This window comes from Octodon degus, unplaced genomic scaffold, assembly GCF_000260255.1.
Source record: "Octodon degus isolate 3935 unplaced genomic scaffold, OctDeg1.0 scaffold00039, whole genome shotgun sequence".
NCBI classification, from domain to species: Eukaryota; Metazoa; Chordata; class Mammalia; order Rodentia; family Octodontidae; genus Octodon; species Octodon degus.
Window position 1 is genome coordinate 12,823,107 of NW_004524615.1, and position 17,205 is coordinate 12,840,311.

A 17,205-nucleotide genomic window follows, 5' to 3' on the forward strand; every position below is an offset into this window, starting at 1 on the left:
GGGCCGGGGAGATGGCTCAGTAGAATAAGTGCTTCCCTGGCAAGCACAAGGGCGTGAGTTCAATCCCCAGTTCCGCCCCCCCCCCCAAAAAAAAAGACTTCTGGCTTGGAATGATAAGCATGTATTATTGACATTTTATTTTATTATTTTTTTTTTTTGTGGGGCAAGGAATCTACAGGTAGCTTGGCTGGCTAGGTATGGCTGAGGCTGCAGTCAGACTGTTAGCCTATCTGCACTCATCTAAGACCTGCCTGGGGCTGGCGGAGAAGCTTCTAATACAGCTCGAAAAACACTGTCCAGGTTACCGCTGACTGTCGGTGGAAGGCATGGGTTTGGCCCGAGGAGCTCACCACAGTGCAGCTTTAGTGCCCCCATGTCACGACAGCTTCCTTCCCCAAGAGAAGGCAGCACAGCCTATCTGCCATGACCCACTTTTGGGAGTCACATCTTGTCATTTTTGCTACTTTCTACCCATTACAAGTGAATCACCAAGTATAGCCTGTTTTTCTAAGAGAGTAGAAATAAGCCCCGTCTTTGTAAAGTATAGAAGAATCTGTGGACAAATTTCAAAACCATCACTCCTAATTCTTTCCAAGTTGATCTATAGTTTCAATCTAATCCAAAGCAAAACTGCCTTTTCCCTTTTGTGAAGAAATTACAAGCAATTTTAAAAAGTTTATGAAAGGTCAATGTTCCTAAAACATGCATGCTAGTTTTTAAAAAGAACCAAATTAGAGGGCTCGTGTTGCCTGATCTCAAGATGTATTCTAATCGTGGCAGCATGGGATTTGTGTAAGAATACAAACTATAAAGCACAGGGATAAAAAAGAGTCATGAGACAGACCTGTGTTGGCCTACTGGGTTTTGACAAAGTGACAAAGTATTGCGAAATGGAAAAGACTCTTCAACAAATGGTGATGGAACAATTGGATATCTGTATGCAAAACAATAAATCTCAAGTCTTACCTCAGAAGAATTCAATTCAAGCTATCACACTTTAGTATAATAGCAAAAATTAATAAATTATAGGAGAAAATCTTTGTGACAGTGAACAAAAAACATTTCTTAACTAGAACATCAAAAGTGCAAGTGTTTAAAAAAAAAGTGCAAGTGTTAAAAAATTGGTAACAACAAATTAATCAAGACTTGAAATACCGCTCTGTTAATGACACAGAGAAGCAAGCCATAGACTGGCATAAAGTTTTTACAAAATACATACAACAAAGGGCTATTTCTACAACACATGAAGTGTTTTTAACTCGTTTTTTGTTGTTGTTGTTGTTGTTGTTGTTGTTGGCGGAACCAGGGATTGAACTCAGGCCCTTGCGCTTGCCAGGGAAGCGCTTGTTCTACCGAGCCATCTCCCTGACCCCTTGAAGTGTTTTTAAAAGCCAGTTGGAAGACAACTCAATTTTTAAAATGAGTAAAGGGTTTAAAAGACACGTCCCAGAAGAAGATATGCAAATGAACCCTAAGCATGTGAAAACATCCTTCCATCGCTAGTCACTAGAAAAATGTAAATTAAAACCACAAAGTATCACTACATATCCCTTTGAAAGGGCTAAAGCTAGAATGGCTGACAATAACAAATGCTGATAAATATGTGGAATAATTACAACTCTCATGCATTGATGGCAGAAATGCAAAATACAGCTATTTTATAAAATAATGTGATAGAGCCCTTTAATGTTAAATATATATTTGCCAACAATTCCCAGAGAAACAGAAATATATGTCCACACAAAAATGTGTTATTCATAATAACCTAAATCTAAAAACAACCCAAATGTTCATTTACATGCTGGATGGATAAACAAACTGTGGTACATCCATACCACAGATCAATACCAATAATAACAGAGAATGAAATATTAATACAGCAGATGAGTCTCACAAACATCACATTAGGGTGGGCAGGGTAGCATGCAACTGAAGTCCAGCTACTGAAGAAGCTGAGGCAGGAGAACAACTCGTGTGTAGGAATTAGAAACCAGTCTGGACAACACAGCAAGACCCAATCTCTAACAACAACAACAACAACAACAACAACAACAACAACATCAACAACAACATCAACAAAAACCTGAGCCAAAACAGAACTATCCCCCCAAAGCAAATAATAACAGGCTAATTGAAAAGCCTAGGGTACAAAAGTCTTTACAGTATATAATTCCAAATACATAAAAGTCTAGAAAAGGTGAAATAATAATGACATAAAGAGCCGTGGGTACTTGGGTCTGGTAGTTGGGGGCAGAGACAGACTAAATGAATGCGAATTTTTTTCAGGGTAGAGGACTGCTTTTCATCTTAAAAATTGTGCACTTGAAAACTGGTGAATTCTTCGTATTTAAGGAGCATCTTAACAAAAGAAAAAAGTTTTCAAAAAAGTAAATATGACAATCTAGAACAATCTAAACATGTACAGAAATGTCTTTTACTTTTTTCAAAAACAGGTGGGATTTTTGCAGAATAAAATAAGACTAACACAAAAACACCTCTGATGTCTTGAAAATGTCCCAGCTTCCAATATAAACTAACATCCAAAGACTTTTATTTATATGCTGTATTTAAAAAAAGAATAAATTCCAAATAGTATGTATTGATTTTAGCACAGTCCTTCCCCAGTGGTTATCAAGAGAGATAAGCAGTATCAATACAATCAGCCCCAAAGAGGAAGGAAAGCTGGACAAACTAATAGTCTTAAGATATAATCAAACTGACTTAAGACTACCACTTGAAGGCAGTGAGAAAGGCTCTGTGCTGCCACCGGTGTGCTATCTACCAGTGATCTCTACAACCCCAGTGTTTGGGTATGGGTGTTCCTTGGTAACCGCTTCTTTAATATATATATATATATATATATATATATCAGAGCAAATAAAGCAACCTAATATCTTAATTATCTCAAAATTTTCCCTTCTCATCTTTACTTCAGGTCTGTGGTCAAGCAGTGTGAGCAGCGTGAGATGATGAGGTAGCTGAATGTGCACCTGGAACTGCACCATTTACACAGCACACGAGAGGACTGGTTAAATGTCTCGACGAGCTCAAAGGAGAAGGCAGAGCCCAGAAACAGAAAAGAGTTTTCACATCAGGGAGCAAAGAGAGCTCATACGTGGGCTTAAGTTTTCTTGGAGACTGGTCAGCTCTAGAATTGGTAACAAAGCCGCAGAACGTTGCTGATTATGTCTTTCACTGCTTCTGGTACTCCACAACTTCCTAGGAAGATTCTTCTCCAGAATTTTGTTCCCTTGATGATGAAGGACTCATTTCAGCAGTATGGTTAAGGGAGGATCTCGGAATCGCTTTGTACATAGGCAGCCCGTGGCTGGGACAGGCGTACAGGAGAGCCCTGTGCGCAGCAGAGAGGACTAGATCCACTGGGCCTGGGACAGGATACCTGGCTTTGCCTCGGCTCCATGCCACCCCTCAGTTGTGCAGCCTGCACCTCAGACCCCATCACAAAATGGGCCATCCAAGTTCTCACCACAATGGAGAGCAGGTCAAGAGCCCAGCAATGCACGTGTGCCGAGGCAGCCGGATGACCACGTGTCACACTGCCTTTGAGCACAGAGAACATTCTTTCGGTGATATCACACTGGGACATTCGACGCTTATAGAAGTGCCACACATTATGCTACGCACTGGGAATAATAAAGGAAAACATGTAATTCCTAAGTGGAAGAACAGGATTCTCCTACAACCTGATAGTAAATAAATAATCTGCTTTAAAAATGGGCCAAGGATCCAACAGGCAATTTTCCAAAGTAGGCACACACCTGGCCAACAGGTATATGGAAAAAGTATCACTTATCATTAGGGAAATCAAATCAAAACCACAACGGAATATGGTCTCACACCCATCAGGATGGTTAGTATAAACTTAAAGACCACACAAAAAAGAAGTACTGGTGATACGTGTAACGGTTGGGACCCTTTGGGTACCACTGGTGGAAATGCAATTGATGCAGCTACAGAAAACTGTGTTGAGGGGCCTCAAAAATTAAAAACAGAACCGCTGTATGACTTGCTACCCTTTAATTTATATACAAAAGAATTGAAATCAGAATTTGAGGAGATACAGGTATTTCCATGTTCACTGCAGTGCTACCCACAACAGCCAGGACAGGAAAACAACCTAAGTATCCACTGACAGATGAAAGGATAAACAAAATAGGGTGAAATAGTATTGATTCTTACAAAGGAAGCTCATGAATGAACATAAATGAACCAAGATGACCTCATATTAAGCAAAACAAACAACTCACAAAAAGACAAATAATGTACCACTTCTATGAAATATCTAAGACTCAAATTCATAGGATCAGGAAGTGGAGTGGTGTTGCCATGGCCTGGGGAGGAAGAGAGAAATTGCTAATCACTAGGCACAAAGTTTTAGGTAAAGAGGATGAGCCAGCTCTTGACAGCAGATGTACAATGCTGTACTGTTATCAAAATTCACTAAGGGAGCAGGCCTCACGTTAAGGCCTGCTTTGTATTACAAAGACACACACACACACACACACACACACACACACACACACACACACACCACACACACTTCTTTCCTACAATTCTAAAATGAGGAAAGTCCCGATATGCTCAGGTTTGTATGAGGACTAATCAAGATAACATTTACAAAGTACTTAGAAAAGATCTCTATTAGCGTTCACTAGGTTATACTATGGTAACCAATTGTTCTAGATGTCAGTAGCTTATAACAAGTGTTTCTTTCTTGCACCCATTCTGTGTTGGTTGCAGGTTGTAGTGTTCAATCCAGCGTCTCCAGCAGCAATGTGTCTGTGGCCCAGATGTTTCTCACTGCCAAGGGAATACAGCAGGGTGGACCCTTGCATGGTCCTCAGAGCTGCTGCCTCGCCAAGTACTCATCACTGGTTTTTAGTGGCTAATGTCAGTCACAGGACAAAGGCTGCTGTCAACAGGGCCTGCAGAGACCCTGGAAGAATGGGCCAGGCCTGTCCGTCTGCCTGTGAATCTGCATTTATGATAATTAATTTGATAATCAATCTGATGATCCATCTGATGCTGGGGAAAAAGGGGGTTGAGGGAAAAGGGGAAAAAGAGAAATGAGATGTTATATGTGTATCATTGCAATCATTACATACTGATAAAAATAATTTTTAAAAAATTAAAAATAATATTAAAGATATGGTAAGCCTAATGAGTTTTTTTTTTTTTTTTTTTGAGACAGGGTCTCTCTTTGTTCTCTTTGTAATTCAGGCTGTTCTTGAACTCATTCTATATCCCTGGCTGGCCAACTCATTGTGATCCTCCTGCTTCAGCCTCCTAAGTACTGAGATTACAGACATGCCTGGCTGAAAGTATTTTAAACAAATATTCTTGAGTCAACAAGAATATCTAAACAAATAATAAAATTGACTATAAGTGCCTAGTACATTATAAGCACCATATATATATTTTTTATTTTATGTACTTGGTACAGGGTCTTACTGTGCAGCTTGGACTCATAGTGATCATCCTGCTTTCAGCCTCCCAAGTACTGGGATGACAGGCATGTGCCACCATGTCTGGTCTTGGTGGTTGGCTCAGCGTGCCTGATGGCAGGCCCGGCGTGACACTGGTGCTGTGGATCGAACGTGGGTCCCTGTGCTTACCTAAGCAGGCACTTAGTCCACTGAGCTACCTCAGTTGCCCTTGTTGGTGTTTTAAGTGATTACACCATGGCACAGACTTCTGAGAGGATGTTTGAGAGGAATAAGATATCTGGTGCTGAATGGAGTACAGAATCCACAGGAGTGACAGTGCTATATGAGGAAGGCAAATCTGGAAAGGCTTTCAAAGGAAGTTAGGCTTTGGCCCATAGGTAAAGAATAAAGTAGCCATATTTTATAAACCACTTCTGTCTGCCAGCTTTATCAAGACAATAGCATAATTTCATTTATTCTGCACTGAGTCGTGGTCTCCTTGCATAATACCTGGCTAGTAAGACATCATCTGTCAGCCCTGGATGGTCTCCTAACTGCCCCAGTGTGAGACAGAGGATGGCAGACCAGGCCTCCTGAGGTCAGGATAGAGGAAGAGGGAGCAGAGAGGAAGGCAGGAAGGGAAGTATGAATGAGTCACGTAAATGTGATTGTGAGGGTGTGTGTGTGTGTGAGATGCACAATGGAACAGCAGCACGCAATTCAGTGCTGGGATCAGAATTGTTATTTTAGTTGTAAGAGCATGAAAGCAACCTCTAAGGCCAGACATTTCCTAAGGAGACACTGGCAGTCATCTATGTTTGCACGGCATCCTTCCAAAGTCCAGCCAAGCTGACAGCTTCAGCAAGTCTTGGTTGTTTAATGTGGAGTAAGGTGCTATTTAATTTAGTCCTTCCATAGCTAGTATTTTTTATGTATATGCTTTAATGATTTTTTTCTTCACAATAAATTTTGGACAATTTCATTTTTGTGTATCTTGGTATGATTTTATTTAAATTTCTTGTGCTAAAGGTTCATTTTTCTTGGAAATATGATATTATAAGTTGTACTAAACTCAGAAATTTTAAATATTTAAATATTTATTGCCTACTACTTTCCACTTTGAGAATTCTAATTATATAAGTTTCTTGGGTTTGACAGTGAACTATTATGACTGATCTGTAAATTCTTTCTTCATTTTTATTTTGGACAATTTTTATTGTTATATTCATTTATGTTTGTAAATAATTTATTTTCAATTTGTAATCTATTAAAAATTAAAATAAAAAAATAAAAAAGTCTTGATTGTTATTTTTTACTTATTTTTAAAAATGCATTTGGTTGTTACAGGGTCTCACTATGCAACTTGGACTCATAATGATCCTTCTGCTTTCAGCCTTTCCAGCGCTGGGATTCCAGGTGTGTGCCACTATGCCCAGACTCTGGCAGGCTCAGCCCACCATGGGAGTGAGGCTGGTCCAGCATGTGGTGCTGGGGTTTGATCTGCAGGCCTTGCACTTGCCTAAGCAGGGGCTTTAGTCTGCTGAGCTTTCTTGCTGGCCCCTGATCTTGATTGTTCTTGCGGCCCCTGTCTTCACGTCAATGAACTGCTAATGAATTACCCACATCATAGTTTCCTGAAGCCCCTGAAGGTCAGACGAGCTGACCAGTCACCTGTACCCCTGCTAAGGGAAATGAGACTACACAGGAGAAAGGAGGCACACAGGGAGGAGAAAAACGTGCACACCCAGGGAAGGCAGACTGGGACCCCATTACCATCACCCAGGAAGCATACCACAGCCCCAAAACTTGCTCAAAGGAAGCTGAAAGTGTATTAGTAGATTATGCCATTTCTATTTTTTCAGTTATTATAAGGCAATATCTTATCTTTTGTCTTTAAAACTACTATGGAGAGAAGAGGCAAAGACAAATCATGGCCCACAGATGACCCATCTCAGCTCCTTCCAAATAGTCCACCTTCCTTGTCCTCTATCATTTACAACCCAGTAATTCAATAATCTCACACCATCTGAAGAGCATCTGTTTGAAAAGCCTCAAAGAGTCCCACTGCCTAAAGAAAACAATCCAAACTCAAACCACATTCGAAGTTCTAAATAATCTGCTGTTGATCTACATTACTAATCTTACTATTAGGGAGGAGAGATTTTTTCACACTTAGGTTGCCTGATCACATGATAACTACAGTGTACAAAACAAGTGACACAGGCAAACACAAACAATGGGACAGTATGGGGATAGGGCAAAGGTAGACCCCTAGAGACTGAGTTGGTGATCTGCTCCTAAACAGCTTGAAAGAAGACATAATAGTGATAAATACATGAGTTGTAAAAGGAGAAAACTGGCAAAACCAGGCCTTTCTATTTTAATCATGCCAGAATCAGATCAGGTGCAAGACTTGAGCTTTTGAGACTTGGGCTCCATCCCAGTGGCAATGACTCATGACTGTGATTCACACAACTGCAGAGAATCGAGAAGTACTGAGACAGAGGGCTACAAGGCACTCAGCAGAACCACAAAAATACTGTAAACAAAGTTCAATAAGTAATGCCAAAAAATAAAATAAAATAAAATAAAAATAAGTAATGCCTTAAGGGAAATAAAGTGTTAATGTGTTAAAAAAAAAAAAAAAAAAAAAGACTAGCAGAATTATGAAGACCTGAAGAGTAGCCCCACGTTTTGCCACAGTTCCACAGAATGCACATAGGAAGACAGCTGAACACAACAGTAGCAGCTAATGATGGAAGCAGGCACCTAAGAAAAATTATAAAGCTCTGAAGTTGTTCCCTTGGCTACTATAGCCAAGCTTTCCAATCACAATTTTGAGGCCTTTCATGAAAACTGTCATATTTAAAATACTAAATGTTGGTAATAAAAATCAGAACTGCCAAAGGCAACAAGAACAACGATAAATGCAAAGTCTCAAAGTAACCACTGAGCTCAACTGAATGCCCCTTCCTTCCTGGATAGCAGGTGAAATCTCTGATGCGTCACAGAATGAAATGGAAGTGTGACAGCATCTAAGGTAAACTACCTTCCTGTTGTTCCTGATAGGCTAAAGACCCTGCTTTCCCCTCAGCCCAGGGAAAGGGTTCAGCGCTTGTTTTTTTCTGTGATATCACTGAAGACAGAAAGCGGAATAGTAGCAGGGGAAATACCGCACTCCACGTGTACTTCATGAACCTCTGTGTGAAGTGCCATGGATACTTTAAAGTTATGGATTCAGAGATCTATGATGATGCCGGAATGAATGACACGAAGAAATATAAAGACTAGCCAAACCCAAGAACATCAAACGATAACTAAATGAATAAAATAAATTCAATCCAAAGTTAGCAGTTCTCCAAAAAGCATGCATAATTTTTTTTGGTTTCTATGACAGCAGAAAACAAAATGACTTATGTTTTACATAAATATCTCCTTCTAAAAAGCTCTTTCTATTAGAAAACATACTCGTTGCCACAGTGAAATAAAATTACTTCCTTAACACACCCAGTATTTTAGGTGAACTGTTGGTTTCAATGCTGAAAGCTGAAATTTCACCCGCAGGTTTTGTAACACTCTCCCTACACAGTGAATGTGTTCCTTGTGTTTCTTTTTGGTAGTGTGAATCTCAATTTTGTATTTCATTTAGCATAAGACCAAAAGAAAAAAAGGGAAGTTGGTTGATCTACATAGGAAGAGAAGTCACATTGAGCAAGAGCCATCTGGAATAGCAAACTGTGGTTTAGTGGATCTTAGACTTGGTGCCTACAGTCAGTGGCGTATAAAGCAGGCATTCAGGAGTAATGATTTATAACCATTTATACCTAAAGTGTATCATATTGTATGAAATACTTAATAATAAAAATGTGGATTTTCTAGACAAAGGAAGAAAATATTAAGTCAAAGCAAGCATCAATATTTATGACAAGCATGAAGGATATCTGGCTATGATTCTTATTGCCATCAATTACTTATCTATTTTTTGCTTAACCACACTATTTTATTTTTTTTTTAAATTTTATTCATTTATGTGTGTGTGTGTGTGTGTGTGTGTGTGTGTGTGGCCAGCTCAGCCCACCAGGGGGCGGGGCTGGCTGGCATGTGGTGCTGGGGGATTGAACGGCGGTCCCTGTGCTTTGCTAAGCTTGTTCAAAGTAGGTGCTTTAGACCACTGAGCCATCTCACCAGCCCAACCACATTATTTTAAATAAACACGGTCAGTATCATTTAATTACGGCAGACTAATAATAAAGAACAAGGTCAATATGAAGATCTAGCAAACTTTTGATCATAATAAGAGGTCAAGAATTCTGGCTGACTCAATTTACTACAAAAATTCAACTCAATTGACTCAGAGACATTTATTTTTAGTAGGAGTCTTTAAAATGTTAAATCATCTTGGAATTATATTCCAAACACTGCAATTCTGTTCACCCTTCTGAAACAAGATGTTTTTATGTTAAAAGTCCTGTGTTAGGCCATGTGTGGTGATACTGACTATGATGCTAGCACTCTGGGAGCTTGAGGCAGGAGGGTTATTGTTCAATCCCAGCCTGAACAATGGGGCAAGATCTATCTCAAAATAAAAAAGGTCTGGAGATACAGTTTAGTGAAAAGGGCCCCGGTTTAATCTCCAGTTTAAAAAAAAAAAAAAAAAAAAAAAAAAAAAAAAAAGGTTAATCTGATCCCTTTTAAAAAGTCAAAACAAACACCTTACTATCAAAAACATATACTAGAATTGACCAGGACAGCAGCATGCATATTTTGGATTCTAAAAAGACTACAAAGAGATAAAAAAAAAAAAAAATACGATCTTTAGTTCTAACTGTTGAATGTCACAAAATAAAAGGTAAGGCAACCACTTGATTTAAAATCAGAATTCTAAAAACAGAATAAAGAAAGAAAATGTGACATTCTGAAACAACTGAGTTGCATAATGAGTGGAACGGATATTGAGAGTAAATGTTATTAGTAAACTAACAAAACGAAATAGGATACAATAAGGTAGATCTAAAATTCTTCAGCATTTTAGGAGAGTATTAGAAAATGACTAAGAGTCATCACCTCTACGGCCTGATACAACATGCAAGAGACAGAGCCTCTTCATGGAGCTCTCCTCTGCAAAACAAGAGCTTCCAATGGGGGGTCCTAGGGCTCTGTCCTGGCAGTGGAGATGACAGTTCAAGAGGTAATGAGCTCACACTAAGGAAGCCTGGCAGCCGTGCCCTGGCCAAGAGATTAATGCCAGGATGTCCTAAAGCCATGAGGAGCTTCAGGAACCAGTGTTCACTGCTCTGAAGGCCTCAGCCAGAGGCTCAGCTTCATGATCCTGAGGAGATGAGCAAATACTTTACAGAGAAAGAAACAAAGTAACTTTGATTGTCAGAACTATGGAGGGAAACGCAGCAGCAACTGAGGGGAATGGATGGTCAAGTTCCTGATGAAAACAGTGAACACAGAAAAGGTGTGAAAGCGACATCAAGGGAAGAGAGGGATGAACGGGCTTAAAAAACGCCATGTTGGCCCAAAGCATGGCCACTCATGCAGGAAACAATGACGAGTAACAGTTGACTTATTCCCTTTGATAATATATATATTTCTATAAATCTACTGAGTAATTTTCATAGTTGTTTCCAAGAATAAGTATACTCTGTATACACTATTAATTTATTTTAATGAATTTGGGGGTTCATATTCAGGTCATGAAAAATAAAACTCAACTTCACACTCTTAACTTCTTTTAAAATACCTCCTAAGAAGTTTAAGGCAAATGCTTACTATTAAATATAATAAAGTAGCGTGGGCATGGGAGAGAGGAGGAACCCCTAGCCACATTAGAAGGACCAGATCCTGCAGCAATTCCTCTCTTCTCTCTCTGAAGACCTGATGAATCTGCAGCCAGGTTTGCCCACAAGTTTCTAGCCAGCCTCGCTTTCTTTGCTCACCCAATAGCATCTTTTCTTTGTACTCTGAGGAGGTCTAGCTTCATTCTCTGCCGGCTATGTGTGTGTGTCTCATTATAAATTAGGTTACAAATATAATTTCATAACAACTCTGACAAAAAAAACTCAGCTAAAACTTTCATCAAAGTTATGTCAAAAATGAGAGAAAGAAGGCTACTTTGTGTTGATTCTCTCTGTAATGGGCCCTTTTTAGTAACTAAAGAAGTTACATTGAGTCAGGCCTGACAAGAGCAGACAGCAGAAACAGGGAGTACCCACAGCCTGAGCACAGCATTTTCCTAATGTTTTTCCAGGAGAAAGAGGGAATTGGGGGTGGGGAAAATCACACTTACAAGTCCACTTATGGCTACAATCCAGATGTAGGAACCAGAGGTGAAAAGCTATAAAAGAAAAAAAAAAAAAGCAACTAAAAATGAAATTCAAATTCAATCACCAGTCACAGCATACTTATTTTTATACAACTATAGTTATGATCACTTATATTAAGTACTTATTACATAAAATATATAAGCAAATAGCAAATTAATCAACATCAATTGTTATCTAAAAGAAAATAATATATAATTTTTAACCCATATCTCAGCTTTTAATTAAAAACACAATGATTGAAACTCGCCCATACTTAGGCAAAGAAATATAAGTGAATATAAAGCACATTTTTGTTTATGAATAGACACTAAATGACTTAAGTAACAAAACACTACAAATTAAAGAAATTATTAGAATTAACAACAAAAAAATATGTATTGATCATCCCATCCAATGCTTGGCATTAAGTAATAACCTATAATATCTGTATTTATACATTTCTCATTTAAATTTCATTTTTTGTTTCACTCTGTTTTGTAAGACAGGGTCTCATTATGTAGTTCAGGTGACTCTGGAAATCACTATGGAGCCCAGATTGGGCTGGAACTTGTGGCAGTCCTCCTGTTTCAGCCTTCCAAGGACTGGGATTCCAGGCACACACCACACATTAATTTTTTATCATTGTTTCTCTAAATCTTGATGGGAAGAATCCTTCTAACAGATAGATCCATGATGTAGGTGTAGATAGCTTCCTTTTGGTTCACCCCAAATGAGGAAACTACCAATAAAAATTAAGGACAACAGTAATTACATCTCATGAAATCTTTCCCTTTGTTTTTCAAATCATTTTTATCAGTGTTGTGCCTAGGGTTAAAAAAAAAATCCTAAGGGAGCTCAAAGTATCCTGACATGGAAGAAATGACTTGTGCCTGGTGTTCACCGTGGAGTGTGGACTTCCGGGCTTCTTATCACAGAGGAAGAGCAGGAGACTCAAGCAGGCCACCAGGCTGACTGCTCTTGCTAACACAGCACTGGACAAGACCTTAGAGCTCTGCATACATCCCCAGGATGCAGGGAAAGCAGAGTGACGACAGGGGAGGGAGCCGGGGTACAGGCCCAGGAGGCTGGCAGGCTCCGCTTGGCACTGGCTCAGCTGGCCAAGAGCTCCAGCTGCTGCTCCCTGTGTACTCTCCACCCTGGCTCTGAGGTTTGGGCCATGTTAATAACAAAGATGAGGGGCCAGGGAGACGGCTCAGTAGAATAAGCACTTCCTTGGCAAGTGCAAGGGCCCGAGTTCAATCCCGATTCCGCAAAAAAAAAAAGAGAGAGAGAGAGAACCATTAGACAAATGTACTGCTGTGGTTCTCTTCTGAAAATAATTAAAATAATAAACTAGCTATCACCTTCTACAAGCTGGGCACTGCTTGCAAGCCTTTCATAAACTGAAGTCACCACCCACGGGGAAAGTTCTGTGAATTGTTCCAAGTGGGAGAGACCTGGTGGCTGTGCAGTTGCTCGAGGCTACACAGTCTCAGATGGAGCAGCTGGGCTTGTGCCTGGGATCTGACTCCTCGGCCCTGTGCTCGCCACTCTAGGCCTCACACACTAGCAAGGAGCCAATCATTCTACAGAACTGATTTCCTTCAGACTTTGAGGCCCTTGTGTTTCTGCATGGGCCTGACAGGATATGAGCTGTCATCACTGCTAGACTCAAGGACAGGTGCCACACCTCACATATGTTCCACTCACCACAGCCTCCAGCACAGGGCACGAAGGGCCAATTCTCAAGCCATCTGATGTGCATATGTTCTGTGACAAGTGTTTTGGCTCTTCTGGTAAGGACTAAAGCCATCCACCCATCCATCCATCCACCCATCCATCCATCCACCCATCCGTCCACCCATCTATCCATCCACCCACCCATCTACCCATCCATCCATCCATCCATCCATCCACCCATCCACCCATCCACCCATCCACCCATCCAGTGTCCTTGGATTCCAGTAGTTGAGGTAGAAGGAAGGCACAGGAACATGAATGAAGCCCAGAGGAAGAAATGCAGAGAGAGGACAGAACTTCAGTCACACTTGCCTCCGGAGGGGAGGTTGGGAACAAAGGCTGGGTAGGCCAAGAAGAATCCTGGATGCCACTCAGGCCAAGGGTTAGATTTCATCCAGAAACTAACAAGATACCCCTGGTTCTACTTTTGGATACTGACTTCTACCTCACAAAGATATGGGAAATACTGAGACAATTTTAGGAAATTCTATCACTTTGATAAAAGCATCTGCAGTGGTAGCGTTTGCTTTGTCTTTGGCAGGGCTAAGGGATATTTTCACTGTGGGCCATGTAATCCTGCAGAAGCAACACTAAATGCAATTCCTCTTTATCCAACTGGAGCCCCCTTTCTGTAAGAGATAAAACATGTTACTGTTTTTGTCCCTTACTTAAAAAAACTCCTACCACAATAATACATTTATAATACCAGAAAAACTACTAGGCATAGGTACAGAAACAAATTATTAATAATGAGAACCATTTGGCTTAGCTCTTTTTAACTTTCACCATACACTAAATGTCCTATTCTATTATCTTTAAACCTTATAACAGTCCTGTAACATTGACATTATATTTCCACTTTATAGGTAGGGAAGTAGGGACTCAGAATAAAAGACAAAGCGAGTGACAGACAGACCATGTCATTAAGCCAAAGTCTGCATGGGCCCAAAGACTTCCCATGTGCCACACTGAATTCACATAACTAAGAAAGCAATGTTTTTCATCCTTTCAATTGCATATAACTTTAAAGTTAAAAGAAACTATATAGACAGGCAGCTCCAAGAGGTTCAAAGACTTGGCCCAGGCCTTACAGCTAGTGAGGGCCACCACAGAGCCAGAACTGGACCTAAGACTCTGAGCCAGCGAGGGCTACACTGCAACTAGAAGGTGGCTTCTGGTGTCAGGTCCAGGGTGCTTCACCATCCCAGAGGACCTCTGGCATAGAACTTAGGGGGCAAAAAAAAAAGGAAAAAGAAAAAGAAAAAAAGAAAAGCTTGCCACAGCCATAAGAATAAAGTACAGAAATAGAGTATTTGGTTGGAGGGGAGTAAAAGTATATGTACCGAGAGGGGAAGAATAAACATGTTTCATGAGAAACGGTTGTAAAAGTGGTAAGGAAACAGCCACCCCAGATGAGCCATTGATAAGGGTGACAGCAGATGAGAAAAGTTAGAGGAAATGCTAAAGGTTAAAAGGGGAGGGAGGAGGCATCTTCAAGGGACACTGGCATCCGGTTTGCTACGTGTGGGATAAGGAATGCTTTCAGAGTAGCTAGTGGATCGAAAGGCCAAGCTACACATGGCACCACAGAAACTGTAGAATAAAACTTTACATCAAAAGCTGTGAGAGGAGAAATGAAACATCCTACAGAGAGAAAACTGAAAACTGGTGTGTGTCTAGCTCAGGGCTTGGAGCCCATCAGGGAGAAATCAATACTCAGTGAATGTCACTGAAGAGAAACACTGGGCTCAGGCTACAAGATAGGCAGGGAGGAGTCTAGTGGTCTTCACAGCAGACCATGTAGCAGACAGTAATGCTACCTCATGTCTGGCAAACACAGAAACAATGCTGTTCATAATGCTTCATAAAACCCCGAAGCTCAGATTAATAAAGCATACTGTGTTTTTTCTTCCAGCTTTATTTGTGACAATAAGTTAAATTTTGACACTGTAGTCACTAAGTTGATTTTTCTACCTTCATTGTTTTCATGTTTCTACTTCAAGCTATGACTTTTACAAGTATTTACATGCAATCATACAATTAAGTGAAAATATTTTCCGCTGATAAAATTACAGTGAAAGCGCTTATCAGATTTCTAAAGGCTATGAAAGTATTCTAGTACCTTCCACACCTTGATGTTCTTGTTCTGTAACACTTCCTCTAAACATTTGATATAGATCATGAAGCCAAACTTATGGGAAAAAGCATTGTTTTCAAGGTGATCAAATGAGAAAAAATTTTTTAAAAAATCAAAAATGAGAAAAAGGGTTACTTAAAGAAATGTGAACATAAAAGGCATACTGTACCTGTAGTCCCAATATATAAATCAATGTCTTGTTTGTGATGGATAACGGGCCCAGAATTTGTGCCACTTGGATTCTCGGTATGGAGCAGTAAAATGGTACAAACAGAGCAAACACAGGTGCCAAGCTATGCAAACAAATAGAGAAAAATCACAATTGCATAAGGTTGAATTCACAATACCAATGGCACACGGAGATCGGAAGTAACACTGCTCATCATCTATCGAGTCTGAAGGCATAGTCTTAGATACACAAGTTGGCTTCCAAACATGCAAACTGCAAAAGAAGCTGCAATTACCTGTTACACTTTACCTATAGAAACTCTGATTAGCTTATCCTTTTGCTATTTCAAAACCACTGCAAAGAAGTGGTTCAGCTTCTACTTATTGGGAGGCATTGTGAGGGAATTTAAAGTCCCCACAATGTTTTCGCACATGAATGACTTAAAAGCTATTGACAGAAACCTAGACAAACCAAAAGCAACAAACATGAGGCTTGGTCGTGGTCAAAGCCAAAAGCCTCAGCTCAGGCAGAGGGGCAATCGCGTCAGGAGCGCTGCACGCTGTCTGCTGCTCTCGCTCCGGCGCTCTCCTCCTGCGTCCTGACCCTGTTTCTTCTGGTTTCCAGTGACTTTACACCTTACCCTCACCCCAGGGTTCCATGTCAGTCTTTTCTCTTGGCTCCAGTTTCACCCTGAGCAGCCTTCAACACCCTCCATGGCTTCAACTAGGAAAACAAAGCCAGACCTACTATGGCTGCCAGTCCCCTACTCTGGCTCAAAACCTCAATTTGATACCACAACCTTGAAGTGCTCAGAGTCCCAAGCATCCTGCTCTCTCCAATCCACCTCTTTAACAGTTACCATTACTCTCTTTGCAGAACAGAAGGCTTTTCCAGGCCCTGTGCCTGAAGACAGGTATCTGTCACATACTCCAGTGTTTACGATCATTCCTCCCATAGCCTTCAGCATCCTAATTTCAAGACTGCCATGAAACAGGTAAGAGCCGAACTCCCTTATCCCTTTCCCACCACTGTCTTCCTGCCCATCTGCCTCATCACACATACACCATGTAGTATGTTCTCTCTCTCCTACCCCTCATAGCTAGACATGTGTGCTTGCACGCGCACGCACACACACGCACACACACACACACACACACACACACACACGGTAAGTGGAAGCAACATTACTAGGTACGGATAAGGATGCAGCAAGTTGCAGACAGGGGAAGCCAGTGAGCCCACACTGCACGAGTGACCGGAGCACAGATCTGCATGGGCCCAGGAGGCTGGGGCCCGCGGCGCTGAGGAGCGGCTGGCTTGTACTGCCACTTGCCTCCCACAGGGGGCACACAGGAGGACAGGGGGGACGAATCCTGCTGTGTCTCCAGGCGTCAGCTCTGT

General features: G+C 40.8%; 1 protein-coding gene across 1 annotated transcript in view; it reads right to left on the bottom strand.

Annotated features, from left to right (window-relative positions):
- The window catches only part of Ubac2 (UBA domain containing 2), a 161,229-nt gene that overhangs the window by 39,718 nt on the left and 104,306 nt on the right, over positions 1 to 17,205 (bottom strand). The window contains exons 5-6 of the mRNA XM_004631192.2: positions 15,805 to 15,928; positions 11,743 to 11,790 (exon numbers count right to left, since the gene is read on the bottom strand). Of these exons, the coding sequence (XP_004631249.1) occupies positions 11,743 to 11,790; positions 15,805 to 15,928 (172 nt within the window). The remainder of the gene's footprint in view (positions 1 to 11,742; positions 11,791 to 15,804; positions 15,929 to 17,205) is intronic.